This window comes from Phoenix dactylifera, chromosome 1 (genome assembly GCF_051530095.1).
Source record: "Phoenix dactylifera cultivar Ajwa chromosome 1, Ajwa_hap1_PhDact_Kaust_v1.1, whole genome shotgun sequence".
NCBI classification, from domain to species: Eukaryota; Viridiplantae; Streptophyta; class Magnoliopsida; order Arecales; family Arecaceae; genus Phoenix; species Phoenix dactylifera.
The window spans coordinates 298471-316708 of NC_143190.1; the positions used below are offsets into that span (position 1 = coordinate 298471).

The 18238-nt window shown below is 42.2% G+C and overlaps 1 protein-coding gene across 2 annotated transcripts; it reads left to right on the forward strand.

Annotated features, from left to right (window-relative positions):
* Window positions 1-8818: 8818 nt before the first annotated feature.
* Window positions 8819-15738, forward strand: LOC103697058 (Leucine-rich repeat protein kinase family protein). 2 transcript variants are annotated; one of them, XM_008778827.5, is made up of 9 exons: window positions 8819-9476; window positions 9693-11085; window positions 11986-12119; window positions 13117-13357; window positions 13472-13680; window positions 13815-13861; window positions 14411-14522; window positions 14700-14997; window positions 15358-15738. In XM_008778827.5, the coding sequence occupies exons 2-8, from the start codon at window positions 9726-9728 to the stop codon at window positions 14970-14972; spliced, it is 2376 nt and encodes a 791-aa protein (XP_008777049.1). In that variant the 5' UTR covers window positions 8819-9476; window positions 9693-9725; the 3' UTR covers window positions 14973-14997; window positions 15358-15738. The 2 variants fall into 2 exon arrangements, with proteins under 2 accessions (XP_008777049.1, XP_038970550.2); XM_039114622.2 differs by having other exon boundaries at window positions 8846-9476; window positions 15463-15738.
* The last annotated feature ends 2500 nt before the right edge of the window (window positions 15739-18238 follow it).

Below are 18238 nucleotides of genomic sequence, written 5' to 3' on the forward strand. Positions count from 1 at the left end.
ACACGTACTCAACAAATTGGGGCATCGTTTATGTACCCAGTAAAATGCTGCATCGTTCGCATCCTCTTCAGGAAGTTCATTGAATGTCAAAATAACTCAAAAGCAAAAATGCAAGCTATGAGATCCCCTGTATTTTTTGACTTGCCTTTATAAAGCTGCATGAGACAAGTAGGGATGATTAATTTATTAACGGATGCGATATCATCAACTGAAGATGAATCTATTGAAGTACGCTTTTGGGGCTACTGCAAATAACTTTCCAAGCTTTCTAGTGCATCAGAATGAAGTACAAGTGGACAAAACTTAGGCAAGGATGATTATTCAAGCCCAACAACCACATAATAAGAAGCAACTGCAAAAGTTACTTAGGTAGATCAATTTTCTGTGGAGGTTCATATCCTCTCTTTCTTTTTTTTTTCTTTTTTTTTTCTTTTTTTGTTGGAGTGTGGTTCATATCCAATTCTATTACGAAGATTCAGTTCTTTCTACCTCTACTAAAGCTAAGGAGAAAAGATGCGTTAAAATGGACTGATGAACATCAATGTGCATTCAAGGAGAAAAAAAAATATCTTGCTAATTCTCCTATTCTAGAACCTCGTAGAGCGGGAATTCCACTGAAATTATACATCTTTGTAGCTGAAGATTCTATTCAAAGTTTGCTGGCTCGGGATAATAAAGCTGCATATGAACAGATATGACTTGAGCATGATATTGATTTAGACCGAGTGGCGATATACTTCAATCAAGAAGCTGTGTCTAGCATTGCACTATATTTCTACAAAGTTAAGATACTACATGCTCCTAGTTTATGTTTAATTAGTTTGAATTGCTGATGCAATCATGTATTTGCTGACAATGTTAATCATACATGGAAGGGTTAGTAAGTGCATAATTGCCTTATCTAAGTTCTCATTTCAGTATATCCCTCAAAAGGCAGTGAAGGGTCAAACCTTAGCTAATTTTCTAGCAGGGCACCTATGTGTGATCATTAATGAGCAAATCATGGAGCATGTAGGAATTGGAGATATTGGCCTTTGCTCCTGTAGGCTATCATTTGATGGCTCGAAGACTAAGGAAGTTGTAGGAGCAGGGATCATCATTGAATCCCCAGCTAGAAAACAGACAGCCTACTCCTTCCAGTTGGAATTTTCTTGTTCCAATAATTAGGCTAAATATGAAGCCTTTAAATCGCCCTAGAAATATTACTCGTCATGGGGTTCACAATAGTTGAAGTTCATGGTGACTCTCAAGTTGCAATCAAATAGCTTTGTTGAGAATAGAAATGCAATAGTGAAGCACTTATGCATTATTACATGTAAGGCTAAAAAGCTAATGAAGGGTTTTGCTAAGGTAATTTTAAGGTTCGTTCCCCAAACTAAGAATCAAGAGGCTAATGAATTAGTACAAATATAATCAAGAGTAAAGATTCCTGAGGATGTCTATGTTGGATTCACTACGATCAAGAAGAGGCTTCTGTCATTCATAATTAAGAAACAGACCAATATGCAATACAAAGTGTAGGCTTTAAATGTTAGCCAAAATAATTGAAGGTATTCTATAGTTTGCTATCTTACAAATCCTTCGGCCAAGATCGAAAAGAAGATAAAACTAAAAGCCATCCACTATGTATTGATGGGTAATGAGCTGTACAAGAGTAGCCAGATGGACTATTGCTAAAGTATCTTGGTGAAGAAGAATTCATGTTATTGTAGAAGAAACTTAGGGTGTGTTGGATTCACTATGATCAAGAAGAGGCATCTGCAGAATCCATCAGAGAGAACAAGAAATGCAATAGTTGATTACCAGGCATAGGTATTATTTTCTGAAGATGCTAGAAGATTGCATGAGGACATGGATTGTTATAGAGGGTCCCGATGGTAGAACTACTCCTATCATCAAACCATGGCCATTCAGAGGTTAGGCCATGGATCTGATTGGTCAAATCCATCCGCCATCATCAGTAGGTTAAGAGTTTATAATTATGGTTATAGACTACTTTACAAAGTGGGTAAACGTGGTGCCTATGAGGTCGGTGAAACAAACTATTATTATAAACATTATCAGGCATCACATAATCTATAGATTTAGCCTTCTGGAGACTATCACAATTGATCAGGAAATTATTTTCATAGGCCAAGATGCCTTGGCATTTGCTAAAGAGACTAGTTTTTGTATTATCCATTTGATTCCATATTCTGCTCAAAGCAATGGTCAGGTCGAATTAACTAATAAAATATTGGTGGTCAACATTCAAATGTTTGTTGATGAAAAGTTGAGAGTATGGCACGAAGTCCTCTCTGAAGTACTATAAGTGTATAGGACTTCTAAAAGATCAGCTACTGGAATAACTCTCTATTCCTAGACTTGTGACCATGACACAATGCTACCTATGGAAGTGACCATTAAATTATACAAAGTGGCTCATCATTCCGAATTGGCTGGTCAGAATTATGCTTTGGCCATTATGACCAAGTTGGGAGAGTTAGATGAAATGAGGCAGGCAGTCTTGGACCATTTGCATGCCTAGAAGCTAAAAGTTACTCAAATTTATAATAAGAAACTTTGGCCAAAATGCTTGGTATTGGAGATTTAGTGTGGAAGACAATTCCTCCTATTGGGCTAGGAGATCTAAGGTTTGGAAAATGATCGCCGGATTGGGAGGGATCGTATATTATTGATCAAGTATAGCCTAGAGGAGTATTACACTGAAGAAAAAATATTAATAGTAACATCCAGGACTAAACTATTAATAGAAGTATTTATATAAATATTATCCTACACTGTAGGAGGCATGCAAAAAAATACAAGTTAAAAAAGGTCATCCTATTTTATTACTTTTGCCCAAAATATAATTATATAAGCACTAATACAAGACTGATTGAACTAATACTCTCAAGGCACTCACTTCACTTCTGAGCTAAACTAATAAATCCTTCACCATCGTCGACTAGCTAGAGCTTTAGGATGACTTGATGTTCTATCTACTGCACATCTTCATCAATTTAAGTGGAGGTAGAACGAATATAGCATATTTAGGGCTTATGCATGGATATTGTTGATGGAAGTTGAAATAAAGATGAGTATGCCTAAACTTACTCGAAGATGGTGAAGGTGCAAAGTTAGCCAAGGGTAGACTGAAGAGATGTTGACTTACAGATCTGAAAGCCCTTAACCAAATAGGAAGTTGGTTATGATGGTATTCAAATTCAGCAGTGCAACTCGATTGTGATGATATTTCGATTTGGCAAGCCAGTCAGAAGTCGATCGATCAAAACAGTCAGGTTGTCCCAGCCAATACTCAATCTTACTCGCTGCAGTGATTAGAAAAGTTTGGAAAGAGGCATGAGTTTAGTAAGGCAAGTGAGAAATGAATACTGAAGAGAATAATGCAAGGCCTATTTATAGAAGAGGGATGTGCCTTGCTAGGAGATAAAGCAAGATATCCATTAATGTGAAAGATAAGGCCAAAGCTTCTTTTAATGTAGAAGATTGTTTGAGTAATGTGTGGGCTAATCCGGTATGCAAAAATATTCAATGAAGAAAGACGTGTGGCGGAAGCATAGGGCTCGGGAGAATTGAAAAAGGGACGAGCAAATTATAAAGGATGATGATGCTACTTCAACATAGAATTAGGTCATGAAATTTTATAATTTGGAAGTCGGGTGAATGTAATTATTAATAGAAAATTTGGTTATTCTAGGATTCTCCTACAGGGAGAAACTAATTTAGAGAATAATGAAAATATAGGAAGTAAATTGGAAAAACAGATGCATTTTTTGTACTGTGGCGTCTTGCATTATCAGATAGACTGCTAAAAGGGCTTCTGCTGGGCCCCCGGCTCACGGGGCTTTTGTCCCGCTGCATAGCCTGCCTGAATTCTTTCGATGTCTATACAGTAATTAGAGATGCTTATCCTAGGATTTTCTAGATCACACGTCTTGTATTTTGGGACTTTGTGAATGTTTATGAGATTTGGGAGCCCTACACGATTTGGCATCCTTCCCTCTCTATTTGTTTGTTTTCTCTACATTATTTATTCTCTTTGTACAATATTTTTTTTATTAATTCAGCGGTCCAATTCACCGATCCGATGCAGTAGTCCCTCGGAACAAGATAAGCAAACAGATATGCGTTCTTGTGCCTCTCTTCATTTTTGTTTTTTCGGATCATGGCAAAAGAAGATCGCCCGCCATATCAATGCTCGGTTCGTCGGTCGGATTTGGTAGTTGCAGCGTCACTCAAGGCCTGTATACCGCTCGGCTAATTTACCGACCGACAACTTAGGACTGACGAACGGAACGGTGATGTGGCAGGTGACTTCTGTTATTTTTTTTTTTCCCGCATTGACTTGCCTTCAAAAGGCGTGTGTTTTAACTGGGAATGCATCGCCCCCTTTACAGATAAATTATGGTGGAATTGGAAGGAGATTCCTTCTCGCGTACGTGCACGGTTTTCTTGGGCCTCTCCTCGCTGCCAATTTTGGACTCTTTGGTCGCACAAGCAGACCGACCAGCCGTACGAATAGGCCTCTGGGGCTGCCATCTTGTAATGGAGCTCCTGATAGAAGTTTTTTTTCCCAATGGTGGAGTTTGGAGTTTGTTTATTGCGAGTTTTAGGTGGCACCGTACATAGCAATTAGTATTTAATATTGAAGGAGAGAATTATGCGAGATCTTGCCCTTACTGCATTATTGGCAACTTGACTGCATGGGATGATGCGTTGGCAATATTGATGGACGGTACATGGCAGTATTCAGTGTGCGAGCAACCGAGTGCTAATTAATTTGTTTAATGCCCCACCTCCGTGGGTATGACAGCTGAACTCATGTTCCCACACATCTCCGTCCGTTCCCCGCTTCTTAAGACGAGTAGAAAGAAATATGAGAAATTATATAGAAAACCACTCCGACGACATGATGCCAAAAGGCGGCAGGGGCATGCTGCAGTACCACCCGTACTTACCGTTCATGCTATTATTACTAGTACTGTACGCCTGCGCTCAGAAAAGAAACTCTGTTTTGGTATTTTCAAAAAATAAAAATGGAGTGGAACGCCCTCGATCGAGTTGAAGTCCATAGTATTCACAGTATATAGTTAGGTTACCATCGATTGTTAATGCTGAACGGATGAGGCAGAGCAGTTGATGTTGATATATCACAGCATGAGGGAGATAATTGCATTTCAAGTTTTGACTGGGAATTAAGCCAGACCATCCTCCTACATACGAAGGTCCCCTGATTGAGACCCAAGAGTCATGTACCTTGCTGGTTTTTCCAATTTTTTTATTTTATGTGAAGTTGCTTTGCAAAGAGTATGTACTACGGCTCGCATCGGTCACCATAATATCCCAATAGTATCTAGGTAAAATTGAGGAAGCCTCTTGTAGCATAGTCCCGCTACAGATACGTCAATAGTTAGCAGCATTGTTAACCGCCATATAGACATACCTAGCCACACATGAAATGACATGCTCAGTTTATTATTATTTTGAGCAAAAGAATTATATGATTTTGCTTGACTGCTCAATTATAGTACAAAAATCTTATAAAAACCAATATTATCATTGTTTGTAGGTATATATATCCGCCTAACTAGTTGAAAAAATTTTGTCGGATCCTTTGCAAAGCACAAAATGAAAACCATCAGATCTATTACATTGATTTAATTAAAATGTTCCGTACGTCATGAAATATAGAAAGTCAACTATAAAAATTTTGACTGATCATATACCGTGGAGCTTGACTTGATTGTTGTGCTTTAATTTGCAAATTTCCACACATCAAATTTTAGAAATAGATTTTAGAAAAGCTACTGTTTCACCCTTCAAGTTTGGGTAATTTCTGCATACAATCTCATCTTTAAACATTTTTCAAGTTTTCGAAGTATTCAAAAGTTTTCTTGCCATTAATCTGCTTTAACAAAATGGTGGTATGTGACCATCACATAATAACATAAAACTTTTGTAGGACGAATGTGTTCTTGGGAGAAGAAGAGAAGGAGGGGGGCACAGAGGAGGAGGAGACGGAAGCAAAGGAAGCGAAGAAGGATGGCGACAGCGGAGGAGGACGAGAGGAGAGAAGGAGGGTGGTGGGGAGGAGAAGGCGGAGGTGAAGTTGGAGTAAGTGAAGTAGGATGACGACGGCCAGGGAGAATGGGAGAGGAGAAAAGCAAAGAGAGTGGCGGGGAGGAGGAGAAGGAGGCAAAAGCGGAGGCGGAGGAGAGGGAGAAAAGCAAGGTGGTAGGGAAAACAAGGAAGAGGAGAAGCCCAAGTCGAAAGGGGAAGAAGTCAGTTAACCATTCCTCTTCTCTCTTCTCCTTAATCCCTCTTTGTCTGAATATGTTAAAGCTAGCTCTGTTTTCTTCTTAATGGTTTCTCTGAGCTCTGTTTTCTTCTCCTCTCCAGCGACCGTGATAGCTGTTGTGCTCAAGGTCTATATGCTCTATTTTCTTCTTCTTACCTACCTTTTCTCTATTCTTCATATTTCTTTTTCTAATGGGCTCTTATTGAATTCATTAGATTTATTTGGTTTTCTTAGAGTCTCAGCCCTAAGAGGCCATCCATGCTTCTTCCTCTCTCTCTCTCTCTCTCTATATCTGATGCTCTATTGCAGCCTTCACTGGTGTCCACGGAAAACCCTTAGGTTTTCGGAGCATTGGATTCTCACCAATGTTTGCGTTACTGAGAGGTAGCAGCGAGACTTGGACCTGGGACCTTGTGATACTCAACGAGTGTCTATACAGAGAAAGTCGACGTTTTTTCGATTTTTTATAAAGAAGCGGGACCACCAAACCCCTAAATCGTATACCGTGGAGCTTGACTTCATTATTGTGCTTTAATTTGCAAATTTCCACACATCAAATTTTAGAAATAGATTTTAGAAAAGCTACTGTTTCACCCTTCAAGTTTGGGTAATTTCTGCATACAATCTCATCTTTAAATATTTTTCAAGTTTTCGAAGTATTCAAAAGTTTTCTTGCCATTAATCTGCTTTAACAAAATGGTGGTATGCGACCATCACATAATAACATAAAACTTTTGTAGGACGAATGTGTTCTTGGGAGAAGAAGAGAAGGAGGGGGGCACAGAGGAGGAGGAGACGGAAGCACAGGAAGCGAAGAAGGATGGCGACAGCGGAGGAGGACGAGAGGAGAGAAGGAGGGTGGTGGGGAGGAGAAGGCGGAGGTAAAGTTGGAGGAAGTGAAGTAGGATGACGACGGCCAGGGAGAATGGGAGAGGAGAAAAGCAAAGAGAGTGGCGGGGAGGAGGAGAAGGAGGCAAAAGCGGAGGCGGAGGAGAGGGAGAAAAGCAAGGTGGTAGGGAAAACAAGGAAGAGGAGAAGCCCAAGTCGAAAGGGGAAGAAGTCAGTTAACCATTCCTCTTCTCTCTTCTCCTTAATCCCTCTTTGTCTGAATATGTTAAAGCTAGCTCTGTTTTCTTCTTAATGGTTTCTCTGAGCTCTGTTTTCTTCTCCTCTCCAGCGACCGTGATAGCTGTTGTGCTCAAGGTCTATATGCTCTATTTTCTTCTTCTTACCTACCTTTTCTTTATTCTTCATATTTCTTTTTCTAATGGGCTCTTATTGAATTCATTAGATTTATTTGGTTTTCTTAGAGTCTCAGCCCTAAGAGGCCATCCATCCTTCCTCCTCTCTCCCTCTCTCCATCGGATGCTCTATTGCAGCCTTCACTGGTGTCCACGGAAAAAACTTTGTGCTACTCTGTTGCCGCTCTCACCGCTTGTCCATGGAAAAAAAAAAAAAAAAAAAGGAGTTGAAGGATCAATTTGAAAATTTCTAAAGATGGAGGACATGTACGGGATTGCCCAAATGTGGAGGTGAAATTGTAATTTTTTCATAGTTTTGAAAGCACTATGGGGACGTGGAACTCCAAGGATGAATGGCATGCTTTTTTTTTTGGGGGGGGGGGGGGTAAGTATGGCATGCTTTTTTTTTTAGGGGGGGGGGGGGGGGGGGGGGAGGCTAAGTATGGCATGCTTTTTCAAGATTATGTAAAATTTTTGGGGCTAAGTATGGCATGATTTTTCAAGATTATGTAAAATTTTTGAATTGATTTTCGATTTTGAGGAAGAAAAAAGAAATTACTTTTAAACAAAAAAACTTAGAGTTATTAACGCTAATAAATGCAAGTCCCTAAACTGAAAATTCGGCGCTTCATATATCATTCTTTTTTCCTTTTTGGCTTTCATATCTCCCAACAAAGTAAACAGAATGGCGGTTGGAAAATTACGGCGGGAAGGTGGGTCCCACGGGAAAAGATATACATATCCATCATAGCATCATTATACTCTGAGCCCAAACTTTCTAGCCTACAGCCAATCTCTTCCCGTACACCCCATTGAAAACAAGACTATTATATATATATATATATATATATATATATATATATATATATATATATATATATATATATATGTATATGTATATGTATATATATGCGCGGCGCGCGCGCGAGAGAGAACTCAACTCCCAGCCCCCTTGTGGCGATGAAAATGGGATTTCCATCATTTAATGGGCGGTAGGGCGTTGCTTTCCATCATTTAACCAGCCTAGCTCGGGCGTTCGTCGGCCAGGAGCTAGCCCCCTACTTGGACCTATATCATTGATTAGATCATCGAATCGTATGTGTGTGTGCGTATATATATATTTAAAATTATTAAGGTAAGTGAGTGTGTGCATGCTGGCAATTTCGTCGTTTCTAATTCTTAAATTCACGGGAAGAGCTGGCGCGAAGCAACGGTCCCCGGAATGCTGACGGGACACCTACCTGTCACCGACGCTCAGGCGAGAAAGAGAGTGAATAATACGAAGTTTTTTTCTTTCAATTCCGTCCACCTCCCAAGGCCAAAAGGAACTCGTATCGTTGATGCCGAGAAGAAGAAAAGAGTAGGGGAGGAATAAAGGGTGACACCGGTGGAGGAACAGTATTTTTTTTTTTTTTTTTTGGTGCTTTCCTCCTCTGCTTTAATGGTGATGTTGGATTGGAAAAAGCAAAAGGAAAAGAAAGAAGGAAAGAGAAAGGGAAAGGGAGGCGCTTACGCCATGGGATGGGATCTGGTGGTGGCGAGCGACAACAGTGGCGGTGAGAAAATAAGAGCGGGGGTGGGGGGCCCGACGTTCCTGTCGCCTTGTGACTGCCACTTCTTCCGTTCCCGTTCATTTCCAGGCTTCCAGCTCCACATCCTTTGGCCTCTTCCACCGTCTCAGCCCACCCGTGACTACTGCGCGCGAGCAGCGAGGAAGAAGAAGATGAATCATTAGACCCCCCAGCTCAATACGGCCTATGGCTTAGGGTTTCACATTTCGAAGTCCGGGAGAATATATACATACTCTCTTTCTCTCTTTCTTTCGAGAGTCCTCCTGAAACCATCCAGCTTGAAGTTCTGGGAACTTTATTAACACACAGGGACGGGAATTTGTGGTTTTATTAGAGCAACGAAGCTCTGAGACGACGAGAAAGGTACGTTTTCTAAGAACTAGAAGAGTCTTCCATTTTCCCTTACTTAGTTCAGTTGGACTTGTTTGTACAATTGTTAATGAAGCAAATGTCCTCCACGATTTTTCCAGCTGGTGGTGGTAGAGTGCTCTGTTCTCGACTTGTTATTGCATACAAAGAAAGGATGATAATAATAATAGTTATTATTATTAGTACTTGTTTTCCTGCTCTCTTGTTCAGGAGAAGAAGAAGGAGGAGACATCGTCCGGGACAATGGGTCATCGAGAAAGCTCGAGCATCCCTCTCTCTCCTGCGATTCTATCGTTGGTACTTGTGCTCTTGATCCCGTGCACGAGGAGCCAGCTGCAATCCTCTCAAGCCTGGTCCCTCCTGCGAATCCAGCGTCTCCTCAACTACCCCCCGGCTTTGAGTAGCTGGAATACCACGACGGACTTGTGCTACGCCGAGCCCAATCCATCCGTCACCGTCGTCTGCTACGAGGACAGCATCACCCAGCTCCATATCGCCGGCAACGACAGCTTCCTCGCCCTGCCTCTACCCCGCAGCTTCTCCATCGACTCCCTCTTCACCACCCTCACTCGCCTCCCCAACCTCAAGGTCCTCTCCCTCACATCCCTCGGCTTGTGGGGTCCCCTGCCCCCCAAGATTGCCCGCCTCTCTTATCTCGAGATCGTCAACCTGAGCTCCAATTTCCTGTACGGCGCCATCCCGGAGCGGATCTCCGATCTGAGGAACCTCCAGACGCTGATACTCGACCGCAACCTGTTCGGCGGCCGGATCCCCGATTCCTTGGGTGCGCTCTCGCTGCTGGCCGTGCTCAGCGCGAGGAACAACTCCCTCAGCGGGCCTCTTCCCGATTCCCTCGCCACCCTGGAGTCGCTGCGAGTCCTCGCCCTCTCCTCCAACAGCCTCTCCGGCCAAGTGCCGGACCTCCGCGGTCTCGCCAACCTTCAAGTGCTCGATCTGGAGCGCAACTTCCTCGGGCCGCAGTTCCCGCAGGTGGCGAGGAAGGTGGTGACTCTTGTCTTGAGGGAAAACAGGTTCACCGGCGGCCTCCCAGCCGACGCAATTAGCTCCTGCTATCTACTCCAGCAGCTGGACATATCGTCCAACAGATTCGTCGGGCCGTTTCCGCCGTCGCTGCTGTCCCTGCCTTCCCTTCGCTATCTAAACGTTGCTGGGAATAGATTTACTGGAAAGCTTTTCTCCAACACGTCGTGCAATGACGAGCTCGAGTTTATCGACCTGTCCTCGAATCTTCTGTCCGGGAACTTGCCGACGTGCCTGGTGTCCAATTCCACTCACAGGGTGGTCAAGTTTTCGGCGAATTGCCTGGCGGCCCAAGATCGGACTCAGCACCCGCCCTCCGTTTGCCAGAATGAGGCTTTGGCTGTCGGAATATTGCCTCGCAAGCAAAGCAAGGCATCGGCTTCTAAGGCACTTGTCGTGACCGGTATAGTGGTAGGGGTTGTGGGAGGCGCGTTGCTTCTTGGTTTCCTCATCTTCTTCGCTCTCAGAAGAGCGAGTCTCAAGAGAGCACTGAAAACACCCCCAAGAAGATTAATAGAGCATGCTTCGAGTGGGTACCCTTCCAAGTTGCTGGCTGATGCAAGTATGCTCCCTCCCTCCCTCCCTCTCTCTCTTTGCATGCACGCAGTTAAGCAGGTGACAATTTAGATAATGCATTTCTTTGACAACTCGTCCAAGTGAAGTAGCTTGAGAATGCCAAGCGTAACCTTTGTTTTTTAAGTAAGATTGTCATGCTGAGAGCTACATATATGTTAATTCTTCTTTCCCAGTGATGTAGTGTTCTGGTGCTTGTCATTACATGATGTGAAGTCGTATGTTTATTTTGATCATGTCTATCATATCTGTCAAGTTCTTTATGTTAATCCATATATGAGGATCCGTGCGGGCGTGTATTTAGTCCCACATCGGTTATTCGCTGGGTAGATCTTGGGTACTTATACAGGATTAAGAAACCCAAATAATACCTTTCGGTTAGCCATTTTGGATGAGGTTCTGGGTTGTATCAGAGCGGACCCGGCCCATAACCTATGTGGACTAGGGGACACTGCAGCACGGATCTATTGGGGCTGACCACGGGCCGATCGTGGTGTTTGTGATTAGATTTGAATGGATTTGAACCCTTAGCCTGACGAGGACGTCAGGACTTGAACGGGGGAAGTATGTGAGGATCCGTGCGGGCGTGTATTTAGTCCCACATCGGTTATTCGCTGGGTAGATCTTGGGTACTTATACAGGATTAAGGAACCCAAATAATACCTTCCGGCTAGCCATTTTGGGTGAGGTTCTGGGTTGTTACACCATATGATTGAGAAGATAATGATTAACTTGCTTTGGCCAGTTTTACTTTTCATCCTCATGCAACACACTGATTGTTGCAACTGATTGTTTTTGTATATGCGTTCTGCTTTCTTACTAATACTACTACTGTATCCATTTAATTCTTATATATAATTTTATTGATTCTCCACTTTCCATGTTATAGGGTACATATCGCAAGCAATGAAGCTCGGAGCACTTGGAATTCCATCATATCGATCATTTTCATTGGAAGAGCTTGTAGCTGCTACAAATAACTTTGAAACATCAAGTTTCATGGGAGAAGGTTCTCATGGTCAGGTATGCCATTGCTTATGCTATGTTCTTTCAGCTTGGAGTTCAAACAGATAATCTCCTATTTACAGGATACTAGATGTTATCATAAATGGTAAGATTATGTGGATTATCTCCAATTAATTGCATGACCTTTCTTGACATGTATGTAGTCATAAGCTGGACCGAGAGCATAATTGTAACTCTGTTTACTGATTTCTCGCACTGCTTTCACCTTTTCTTCCCCTTTGAGAAAAAAGATGGTTGGTATTCATACAGATATTATTAAGCAAGTGATATCAAAACAGAAAAGGGAAAGAAGAAGATAAAGATAAAATAGAGAAACATTGTAACAAAGGAAGCAAAAACAAAAAGAGTGGAGGTGAAAAGTAGTAAAAAGTACAATGGGATCAAAGTAGGACTTCTAAGGGATAGCACGGAGGGTAGCTTTAATGCTGAGACCGCTTGTCCAGTCTAGGATAAACTTTGTAATTAGATGTATGTCCCATGATACTATTGAAGCTAAGTTGTTGAAGACTTGATAGTTTCAGCTAGTTGTTGAAGCCACTGATTTCATTTTAATTGTCCAAACTAGTTGTTGAAGCCACTGATTTCATTTTAATTGTCTAAAGGGTGATAATCAGAGACTGATATGTTGACAGATAAAAGGTTATAAACCTAGGTTGGATATATGTTCTGAAATAAAATAAGATTGCATTGCTTAAGTGTCATGATATAATATTTGATTGGTTCCAAACCATTCTCAACTAACGGCATGATTTCTCATGCAACTGAAACACTTAGAGACAAGTTATAAAAATGTAGCTTATAAGTTGAAGTGCAATATTTCTTCGACATGGATTAAAAGATTTTGAACTTCTGTTTGTATGGAAGACATTTATGTCTACAGACTCCTGATCTATTTCTACTGCAGCTGCATGTTTTTTTTCAAATTTTCCTATCAAACATATAAAGTTGTGTCGTGGTGACTATCTGCATGATTTCCCTTCATTTGTAATATCAGATGTACAGAGGAAGATTAAATGATGGTTCCCTGGTGGCAATAAGATGCTTAAAACTTAAAAAAAGCCATACTTCTCAGAATTTCAGTCGTCACATTGAACTGATTTCAAAGCTCAGACATCGCCATCTAGTCAGTGCTCTTGGACACTGCTTTGAGTATTACCTTGATGACTCCACTATCAGCAGATTATTTCTTGTTTTTGAATACATATCTAATGGAACACTGAGAAGCAATATTTCAGGTAACTGAACTGCTTTGTTTGCAGTCCTGTATCCATTTCAATTTTTCTTCGAAGTTCCCGCTTCTCTTATTTGAGGATCTCTGTTTCATACATGTTTTAAAATGCATCCCATAGAGGGAGTTGCAGAGAAAAAGCTTACATGGACGCAAAGGATATCAGCTGCCATTGGTGTTGCAAAGGGTATCCAGTTTCTGCATGCAGATATCATACCTGGTTTGTTTGCAAATGATCTGAAAATCACAAAAGTACTTTTAGATCAGAACCTTGTTGCAAAAATCAGCAGTTATAATCTCCCAGTATTAGCAGAGAATATGAAAGCCGAGGTAAAAAAAAAAAAAAAAAATGTATTTTCATATATATTGGATGCATAGCTTTTAGAAGTTTTCTCCTCCTCATCAGATGTTCCATGTTAAATCAGCACATTCGATTTGATAGCCAGCTATGGGTATCTGTGCAGGTACTAACTGGAGGTTCTTCAAATGGGTCAAAGGAATTGAATGAATGGTATGCAACAAATTCTCTATTATGCTATAGACATTCAAATAAATACAGCTGTGAATGATCTTAAAATGCAATTATGGTAAGCAACAACATTCTTCATCCTGTATATCTGCAACGGGGCATCCTTGTATGTGCGTGTGTTCACGCACAGAAGGAGGGATTTTTTTGGGGGTGAGGAGGGGGGTATCACAGACACATGCACACACACACTCACGGGCGCACACAGAGAAAGAGAGAGGACCAGATTTCTAGTATGTCAGTTATATGTTGTCACAACTTACATAATCACCAATTTGCCATTTCACAACAATTTCAGAAGAAAATTTACTGTTTCAGAAATTTCAGAAAAAGGGAAAAAAGATGGTCCCGTAGGCAGTGAGTTCTCTGGATGAATTTTTCTGTATTGCTGATATTCCCAATGCCTAGAGATAATCCTCTTTATATGTGTATGAATACACCAGCACATATCTATGTACATGCACTTGGAGTGTGCTTCTTAGAATTCTTAAATTGATGTCCTGTAAATATATTGTGACTTGTGCACCCCTGCAGGGCTAAGCATGCGGATAAAATTGACATCTATGACTTTGGTGTCATCTTACTTGAAGTTGTATGTGGAAGACCAATCACATCTCAAAGTGAAGTGGAAATAATAAGGGATCAGGTGCAAGTTTGTTTTTGACTTTCTACAACTTTATTTCCCATAAATGAGGCTGAAAGTCCTTTTACATAGATTGCAAATTTTTTTTCCATACCCTTTGATTAGATATTCAGCCTATTATGCCATCTGGAATGCTTGTATTCTGAATTAGCATTTGATCTTGAATTCTGGCTATTGAAGTTGCAAGCAAGCGTTGCAGCTGATGGGGCTGGTAGGAGCATTGTGGATCCGGTCATAAGTCGGGCATGCTGTGATGAATCCTTGAAAACAGTTGTTGAGATTTGTTTACGATGCCTTTCCAAGGAGCCATCACAGAGACCTTCAGTTGAGGATGTACTCTGGAACTTACAGTTTGCTGCTCAAGTCCAAGATGCATGGAGGGGAGATTCTCAAAGCAGCGAAGATTCACCGTTATCTCCTCATCCTCCCAGCTCACCACTCACTGTCAATTAGCAGCAGCACAACTCACAACATGATTGTAAGTGCAGATGATAACCATGATGCTGCTCTGATTCATTTCATCGACCTAGTCATTTTATAATCAATATATTTCTTATTCATTTTATGATCTCTGGATCAAAACCTCATGGACCCTATGGTAGAGCTCTGCCTACTCTCTAATGCTGATCCGTTAAACCACAGAGTATTATGGAACCTTCAGAATAGCCTGCAGATGTTGTCTGTTGGCATGTGGACTAAGATAAATTTTCGCAAGTAAATGCATGACCCAGCAAAAGAATAAATTTTCTTTTTGGCAGTAGAATTGTTTGTTGATGCCTTTTCAGTTCATTCTGTTGGTTTTCTTGATTAGTATGCATAAGTATGTTTTCTTGCACAGGTCAAACTTTTTGCCCATGCGTCAAGCAGCTTAATGCTGGGGGCAACCATCGTCTTCGCATCGTCTTTCATCACAATTTATTGCTAATAGCTGCATTGTCCTCAGGAGATGATGGGCGTGGAACAATGCAAAGATCACTATTTCATCCATTCTCAACGAAGACTGGCCGGCTTTTCTGGAGTGATCTTTGACGCATGTGGGAAAAAGCCATCTGTAGTCTTCCTGATACCGCGAGCTGAAGTTTTTCTGAAAGTTTGTAGCATCAAGACCCTGCAAGACAGATTTCTGAAAGTGTAAATTTAGTTTAATATTTTGTTTCTATATGAACCAAGCCAGTGACTCCTGGCAAGCTATGTTCTGTTTATACAAATGGTTTTAAGAGAGAGCTGTCAATGCATATGCAAATAGTTTCAAGGGAGAGCGGTCGATGCGTACGACATCCTCCAGCTCCAGAAGATCACGACAGGAGGCACTGGCGGATTATTGCTAACAGTAATCCTACAGAATCTTTCTCCCATCCATTGGATTTGGTTTGGAGCTGAAGCGGTTACTCTTTGGCCAAGCTTCAGGCTTCCCCAAGAGGGCCACCGCCTGCATGAAGTCCTTGGCTGCAAGGAGTGCACGTTTGTAAAGGATACGCAGCAGGAATTGCCGTGGGCTGGCATTGTGGGTTGCAGCTGTATCCGAGCCAAGCAAGATAACTCCTCTTGTTTTTTGTTCCTATTTTTTTCCTGAGAAAAGAAGGGATACGGCAAAATGCGATATCGGAAATGGCGTCCCAAGAAGATCTTGACGACCTCGAAGGAAAACGGCCCGTGATCGACCGTGGTTCATAAATAGACGACAAAGGAATCGGAGTCCCTAAAGGATGCAGCATCCAAGGAGGGTAGTGGTAATCCCGCGAAGGAGGTGGTATTCACTGGGATCGAGATTGGGTGGTGTCGCACGGCTGTTGGGTGGTGGCCGGCCAGGTCTTGACTGTCAGACTCTATTAGGCATGTACAATCTGGTTGCATCTCTCAAATGGAGCAACGGGATCGAAAGATGGCACTGAAAATAGCAGCAGCCACAGAGGAGGTATTCCGCTCTTCGTCGATGATTGCATGAAGGAGGTGGTTCACGGTAGATACGCGCATCCAGATCGTCATCTCGAAACCAGCATGCTCTGGGGTGGATATCATTGCTAAGGGCAGAAGAGCATAGTAGCAGTTTCAGTACGAAAACCTATCGTTACTTTGCTTCTTATGTGGTAGGGTTGGACACCTTGAAAAGCAATGTGGACACGTTGTTGGGGAGGACGCTAGCCTGATCCCGGGAGGAGAGGAAGAGCTTGTATGGCCATGGATGGCGGCCACCAGGGTTCGAAAAAATGTTGATCATGTGACGAGGAGGCAAACCAAGCCTACGAACCGCCTTCGGGTCATCACCACACGGCAGCCCAAGCGTGCAAATCGGTCCCCGTTCATCTGTCATGGAGGAGGCAAACCAAGTGAAGAATATGGACGATGGGCAATCAGTGGAGCCTAATACCGTATGATAAAAAAAAGGAAAAAAAAAAGAGAGCTAAGCGTCCGCACCACAACTGGCATTAAAGAGGCATCCTTGCTAGAGGGGGGTCATGTTACGGCCCTTAGGGAGGAAATTGGGGAGCACACGCATTGAATAAAAATTTTGAGCGCACAGAATTTGAGAAATGGATGCTCCGAAAAAGGAAACTATGGAGCACCTGATCGGAGAAGAATTGGAAAGGCACCCGAAACGGACACCGGGGAGGGAAATCGAGGTGCGGTTTGACTCTAGTCAACCTATAGAGATCACTGTTGTTCGACGAGTGTGGAGATTCTGGACCGATCTGCGGATGGGAGGTAGGAAAATCGGAAAGGATCTCCGCGTAGGCAATTGGGCGCGGCTCGTCTTCTTCTCCCCCTTCAAAACCGGATTCTAAGGTCCTAGCTAATTGTTGATGATGGCACGAGACCTTGTATGCAACCGGTGAAATCCAATGACATGATGTCAGTTCCCCTGGCTAGACCCCTTATTTAGGACTCAGATCCTTGTTGTGTCAAAGGGACTCCAACCAACCATCTTCCACCCAAAAGAATCCCATGCACGGGGTTCTCCTCCTGCTATCCCTCTTCCTTCACTGAACTCTCGCATGGTTGCAGAACCTTCTAATCATGCGGGTGTTGTGAGGCGGATTAAGGGGGCCTCTTGATGCGAAAGACGTGGTGGAGCCGGCACCATCACCCCACCAGTAATAATGAAAATCTTATTGTTAAGGAAATGTCCAAGGACAGTGAAGCTCTTCTTTTTGAGTCCTTTCAAAAGACTATTTCTGTTACAAAACCTGGACCCTAGTGTGTTGTTTGAGATTCGAGTATTCCCAAGTAGTGTTTTGCACACTCAGCGGTTCGTACTCGGGGGCCGGCTTTTATGTTTTTGAGTCCCCAGGGCTGTCAAGAGGCATTATTATACTAGGAAGGAAGGATTTTGCTACCTTAGATGTGTTCCATTATCTGTACTCAATAAGTTCTCATGATGATTACTGAATCAGAATGCAGATCCTTGGATTTTATGGACTCTTTGGAATGAAATCTCTAATTTGATCTAGCCAGGAAAAATTTCACCAACAAAATTGAGGTTAGAAAATTTCCCAACTTCATTGTGGGGGATGGTTTGATAGGGCCTTTGCCAAAGCTAATTGGATATAGCTTTACCAGGTGCATCATCTATCCTATCTTGGTTACCGCTAACGTCAGCATGCTTGTTAACCCTCTTATTGTTTTGAGAAAATATGGACTTGTTATTCTCAACTGTGAGACATTGTGCGAGATGCTTGAGGGTTCCAGTCCGAGGTGATGCCATGTACCGGGTCATACAC